The sequence below is a fragment of the Vigna angularis genome, chromosome 4, assembly GCF_016808095.1.
Source record: "Vigna angularis cultivar LongXiaoDou No.4 chromosome 4, ASM1680809v1, whole genome shotgun sequence".
NCBI classification, from domain to species: domain Eukaryota; kingdom Viridiplantae; phylum Streptophyta; class Magnoliopsida; order Fabales; family Fabaceae; genus Vigna; species Vigna angularis.
The window spans coordinates 7,974,041-7,980,618 of record NC_068973.1 but is presented as its reverse complement, the minus strand read 5'-3'; the positions used below and the strand labels follow the sequence as shown (position 1 = coordinate 7,980,618).

The following is a 6,578-nucleotide window of genomic DNA, read 5'->3' as shown; positions in this document are numbered from 1 at the left end:
AAAAAAAATTGAAATATATTGGACTTTATTCTAACAATCTTAAAAGTTAAGTATATCATTTTTTATTTTGTATATAGAAACACATAATCAATAACAATATAAGATAATAGTTAACAAAATTAATAGATAGAAACTCTTGCAAAAGTATAAATTTTTTAGATACTTACTAAAATGAAAATTTAAACTTAGTTAAAATCTTTCAAATTTAAAATGAATTTAAAACTTATTAACCCGCAGTAATAGTTAGATAAAATCTCCTCAACAAAGACTTAATATTCAAAACCTTAGACAATTCAGATATAATTCATTTAAATAATATTCAAACCCATTTTGACTAATCATTAGCTATTTCGAAGTCCATACATACGCAAATGGCAAAATTGAAAGACTATAAAATCTAATATTTAAAAAGTGAAGTCAAGAAGTTCTTTTTTTGTCAAAGTATAAAATAAATCAACCTAACTGCCTCCTTCTGTAGGCATATTCCCTTTACGTGACCTTTTCCTTTTCCTACTTCTCTTCGATGCATTGTCTCCTTTAGCTTCCTGCAAAAAAAAAAGCAACGTGTAACAAAATGTGGAATTTTTTTTTCAAAAAAGTATAGCATAAATTATATGATTTTAATCTGAATGACTGATACATCAACATAAACTAAACTCATCCAATGATTTACATAAAAGTTGAAACAAAATTAACTCCAAGATTTCCAAGCCAAGTGTTTATGTGCTCACATTAAAAAATAAATAGAAATTGCAACCCCTACCTTCGAAAGATCAATGTTTTGGCTTTTACTTTTCTTCTTGCACGAAAGTGGGTTTGGACCCTGCAAAGTTTAAAAGCACTGTTACCAAACTACAAGAATACTAAATGGAAATCATAAACTGCTAGAAGTAATATAGTATAAGAATCTTTCCCAGTAATTAACGTAAATACTTTGGTCATCAATCTTTCCTAAAACAATGTCGCCAACATTTCCTGTTAAGGAATGCCTGCATATTGTCAAACTTTCCATAAATAACCTTAATGCATGAAAATACTTTGTTTTCCATTGACAAGAAATATGTCATGAAGATGACAGGCCTAATATACATGATAAAACACAATTGAAAATGCCTCACAATACTTTGTTTTCCATTGACAAGAAATAGGCCATGAAGGTGACACGCCTAATATACATGATAAAACCACATAATTGCACACAACGGAAATAATACATTGACCATATGTTTTCTTAGGACCGTGTGATTAGGCTTTTTTTTTTAAATGAAAAAAATAAGAAAAAAGATAAAGCACAAGCTTAAATTATAACCTTAGCTTTTTTTCTCTTGAACTGAGGTTTATCCTTGATTTCCATCCGATTCTTTGTAGCAGTACTATTTTTAACTGCCTGAATATTTGTGGTCTGATATCCTGAATCTACATTTTCCATTATTTCAGTAATCGAATTGTTAGCTTTCTCGTCAGTCAGTCTATTCATCACCTTATGCTTCAATATCTTGTACTCTTTCTCAGTCATATGCAACCGTCTTTCTTCAGAAGTTTTGACATACTGTCGTTGAAATGCAGATGGGGATTCAAGAAAAAGAGCATTTCTGAGACCATATATGAGAGGCACACCAGGTACCTGATACAAGTATTTAAAAAGAATAATATGTAAGAAGGTACAATTCTGCACATCTTGCAGCATTTAAAAGCATTATAGCACTTCAACAGATTTTAGACAAAAATATGCACAAGTTTTCTATTTTTTCTTTTGGTGAGAATATCACACCAAAGAGGTGCATAAAAATAATGATAATATATCATTTATAAGAAAATTAGGAACCAAATGAAACACATTAAAACTTAGAAATAAAAAAAATTATAGATGCCAAGGCATCAAGATGTTAAAGAAAATTCTATTCAACCATTCTAATTAGAGACAACTATTCCAAATGGCTAAATCCGCAACCTCAGTACGAAGATGCTTCAGGCAAGGTGATGCAACACAGGGTATTGATTGAACGAGATTAGAAATGCGAGAGAGATAATAGTAAATGAGGTATTCATTGAGTCTGTGTCAAGAAGAATAAAAAATAAGTACCGGGATAAGGCAGACACTCTAGACAAGACAGTATCTTGTTTTACACACTTCAAATATCAACTATTTTCAAATAGTGTCACAATCTTGCATTTAAAGTAGTTCCACCTTCAAATTGGTTGTTTGGATAACTTCAAGATTATGTAAATGTCAACTAAACACTAAGCTCATCAAATGACCAATATTCCATATTCGGTAACATTATATTGTTGTTCAATTCAAATCCACCTCATTCCCACAAACCAAGATTTTCACACAAAGTTTTTCTCAGATAATGAGCCCGCTACAAAAAATCTAATACCAAGATAAATGTATTTTAAGTCCAATAGGAGAGATAATTATGATTGGATATTATACAAAAAATAATTCAACATTTATATAAAAATATTACCACGATTACAAAGACAATACTAAAATGAAAAACGTATCTAATAATTAGAATCAACTTTTCAAACAAATAATATATGATGCAAACCTCTTGCAACTTTTTCCGGAGGTCAGTGTCCTGACTAGCAACAAAGAAATGTTCAGAATTGTTTTCTCCAACAACCTCCTTGATGCATACATCTGCACTCACACATTTATCATGCTCACATCTGCAAATTGGTTGGAGTCAAACATTTTCACAGACATACCAGCAGTCAAAGTATTAAAATAACATCAAGTGCTCATCCTAACAAGTTTAGGATGAATTTAAAATATAAAAAAAAAATACAGTGGTCAGAGAGTGCAATTAATAATACTCTAAGTATTATTCTGTATTGAAATTTTCACAAAAGCACCACATCCGTTATTTTTCTCGTGGACTCAAGTTCAAAGTAGAGTCAACGTCACTTTGACACTTCACAGAGTAGGGTCAACGTCCAAAGTCTCAGTTGTTTTAAAGAATGACCCTCCAACCTGCACTACATAAATTTTTCTTATAGAGTAGTGAGTTGGCTCATTTGAGCAGTTGGTTGTGGGCTCAAATCCAACCACAACCTCTTTACCTATGCTAGGGAAAGGCTGCATACAATTACCCTCTGACATTAGGGTACTTAAGTTAGTTAATTAGGTATGGAAGGGGGAGAGATAAGGACAAAATACCATGAAATTAAAATTAACTTAAATGATATGATATATTCCAATGCAATTATGATATGACCATTAGTCCTAAGAGAAAGGGGAAAATAGGAAACAGAATCTAAAGGATAATCTATACATTCTAATAGAATCAAATAATAATTTAAGTAGTAGAGTCTTGCATCCGCATTCCCAACGAGTATCAAATATTTTAGCTACTCCAGTCATTGTCCAGGGTATTTAATCCAAGGGTCTAGTTATGATAGAGAACTAGACCAAGGGTCTATTTAATCCAAGGGTTTAGTGACCAAAACAAGCATAAATCCAAACGGTCTGAGTTATTTGCATTCAGTTATCATTCATTGTGCATGAAATACATTCATTGAAACAGTAAAACTAATGAAACAATCCACATCACATCATATGTGCTAGAGCAGTGTAATTACCTAGCAACTATGAGTTTATGAGCCACCTCCAGAGTCTCCGAATATGAGCTACCAAGTCGCTTCAACTCATCCAGAACACACCTGCATCATCTTCATCAAAAATCCCTAAGCAAAGTAAAAAACAAAAACAAAAAGATCCAATTCCAACAAAAACAATAACAATTTATAGAAATAAATCTTGACACAAAAAGAGAGAGGAACCTGGTAGTGTAGAGTTTGACAGTAGCACTGAGGATATTGCCAAGTGCGATGTCAGCAGGGGTTATTCGATTCACAAGAAGGTGGTGCACAAATGTCCCATCACATAAAACCTTGAAAGGCTTCCGAAAAGCAAAGCACGCAGTGTAAAAAGTCAAAGTTTTTCTATGTCTCTTCTGCTTTTTCACCTTCATCTGCAAAAATGCATCGAATCATGCTTCGAAAACAATAATTACCTCGGATATTAAACCATTAGTTTTGTAAGATTGAACCAAAGAAACAAAAAAAAAAGGTTAATAAGCAAAAGGTAAGAATCGGAATAAGAGTAGAGATCACCAAATCATGTAACCAGACAACTTTTACTGCTTCTCTCGCCTATGGGATTGAAGTAGTGGGAAAAATGGAAAACTAAATCAAGTTAAAACTCTGCAAGTTTGAGAATTCAAAATCTAAGATGATAAAGATTCAGAGTCTCGCAAATGAATAAACTAGAGCGTTTTCATTGCCAATATCTCCACTTAAAACAGAAGAATAATATTAATTTGATCGAAAGAATCTCTGATTTCTTAAAACTGCAGACAGAATTTTGCTGAAGAAAAAAAAAATTGCCCTGCAAAAAATCTGATTTCTTACGGGTGCACTTGAGTTTGCTTACATATATACCAATCTTAACGTGAACTAAATACAAAGCACCTACCCTTTGAATTACACGAAAGTCAAGACTTCACGTCATGAAACAAAACAAAACCCTAGAAGTGGCAGGTCACACACAGACGAAAAACTAAATACAATCAAACCACAAATGAGAATGAAATCCAAATAAAATCAAAGTAAATGCGAAAAAACTCTATCAGATCGTAGGCAAGTGATAATCGAATGCCAAACACGATTTATACTGAACCTATGAAAATCAATACCGAACTTGTGAAAATCGTAAACAGAGAGCGTATGAGTTGTGAGTGAGCGTATGAGTTGTGAGTGAGCGTAAGTGAGAGTGAGTTCAGTGATAAAATGGGAGCGAAAACAACAAGAAACAATACTGAGAGTGAGCGCACTGAGACCAGATTTCAAAGATGTAGTGAGAAGGTGAAAATTCTAAAGTAAGTAGAATGCATTGCAGAAACTTGCAAAATTATGAATTACACAGCAATATTTATGACAAATACATATTTGATACTTCAAAATTCATAATCTAAATGCCAAATAAAAAATGAAATACAGCATCGTATGCAACAATGTTCCAATAGCGAAAAGGTAAAAAGGAAAGCCTAACAAATGGTAAATGCCAATAAAACTACTGGCAAATCTTCCTGAGAAGGATAGTACTCATCTCAATGAATCTTCATATAAAAAACTTGAAGAAAAGCATATTTCCATGAGTATTCCTGAATAAATTTACCTAATAAGTTGCTTCCGAAGTACAATAGAAAAGAGACAAAGAGACTGAAACTTGAATCTTCCGAAGTGCAGAAGATTCGGTATGGTTCTAGCCGCAATAATAGGAAAAACCTCGCGATGAGCCTGTAGGTTTTGAGTTTTTGCTACTGTGTTTCCAATTGAAAGTATTGTATTTACTCATGAACACTTCATAATAATAAAAAAATGTTCCAAAGGTTTCAATAATTTTCAATAACTGTTAATTGAATGAATATAAAAATAATTTATATTTATCATTTCGTATCTTTTTTTTATTTATTTATCATATAAGATTATCTCATAAAAAATTATATTAGAATTTTATATGTATTAATAATATTAGTAGTTTATGATAATTTTCAATAGAAATATTTAAATAAAATGAAAATATAGGCTATCAATTTTGATTAAATAAATATTTAAAAAATGTTTTACGATTTAAATACATAAAGCAAATATATAAAAAATTAATAAAATGATTATAATTACTTTAAAAAATAATCTATATTTTATTTTTTTTGTTAGAAAAAATATTATTCATAGGAAAACTACAAATAGATTGTAGATTTCCAGTAAATTTTAAAATATTATAAAGTTTATTTACCAATTATTTTTTCCAAACAAATATGCATTAAAAACTTTAAAAAATCAGCAACTTTTCTTGCTTCTTTTAATCCGCGAAATCAAATAAATAATATTAACACTAATGTAAAATTCACCAGAATTTTATACAAAATATTTTTGCAAGATAATTGATAAAAAGTTCTTATAAATTAATATGCATAGCAAAAATTATAAGTATTTCTTGACTAAAAGTTTTACACAAAAAAAGTTGACAAAGAAATATATAAGTACAAAAAAGAGTTATCAACCTAGAGATTTTCATAGTATAACATATTGATGTTAAGTATGTTTTCTGAAATGATTTCACTGTTTGAATTCTCTTAGTTTCGTAATTTTAAAGTAAATCATTAAAGAAATAAATAATCATGTCATAAAATTATAATTTTTGTTCCAATATATTCAATAATATATTTAAGAGTTAGGACATATGATAAGTTAAAATAATTTTTTTCCTCTTATTCTTTATATGTATTTAAGAATAAAAGGATCAAACTTCAAAACAGACAAAAAAAAATTAAGTAAGATAAGAATTAAGAATGTAAAATATTGATTGTATACATAAGAGATATTGTACAAATTAAATCTGAAATTATAAAAGGGTCAAACTTCAAACAGACAATAAAAAAAGTAAGATAAGAATTTAAGAATGTAAAATATTTATTGTATACATAAGAGATAGTGTAGAAATTAAATCTGACATTCTAAATTATAGGAATATATAGCTGATATATGGAAGATAAACCTGTCATTTT

The 6,578-nt window shown here is 29.9% G+C and overlaps 1 protein-coding gene across 2 annotated transcripts; it reads right to left on the bottom strand.

Moving 5' to 3' along the window:
- Window positions 1-284: 284 nt before the first annotated feature.
- Window positions 285-5,352, bottom strand: LOC108330938 (uncharacterized). 2 transcript variants are annotated; one of them, XM_052877117.1, is made up of 7 exons: window positions 5,186-5,352; window positions 3,790-3,980; window positions 3,589-3,669; window positions 2,556-2,676; window positions 1,481-1,624; window positions 764-823; window positions 285-545 (listed from the first exon to the last, which is right to left on the bottom strand). In XM_052877117.1, exons 2-7 carry the CDS (start codon window positions 3,978-3,980, stop codon window positions 459-461), a joined length of 684 nt encoding a protein of 227 aa, XP_052733077.1. In that variant the 5' UTR covers window positions 5,186-5,352; the 3' UTR covers window positions 285-458. The 2 variants fall into 2 exon arrangements, with proteins under 2 accessions (XP_052733077.1, XP_017421030.2); XM_017565541.2 differs by having other exon boundaries at window positions 1,310-1,624; window positions 5,186-5,351.
- Between the last annotated feature and the right edge of the window lie 1,226 nt (window positions 5,353-6,578).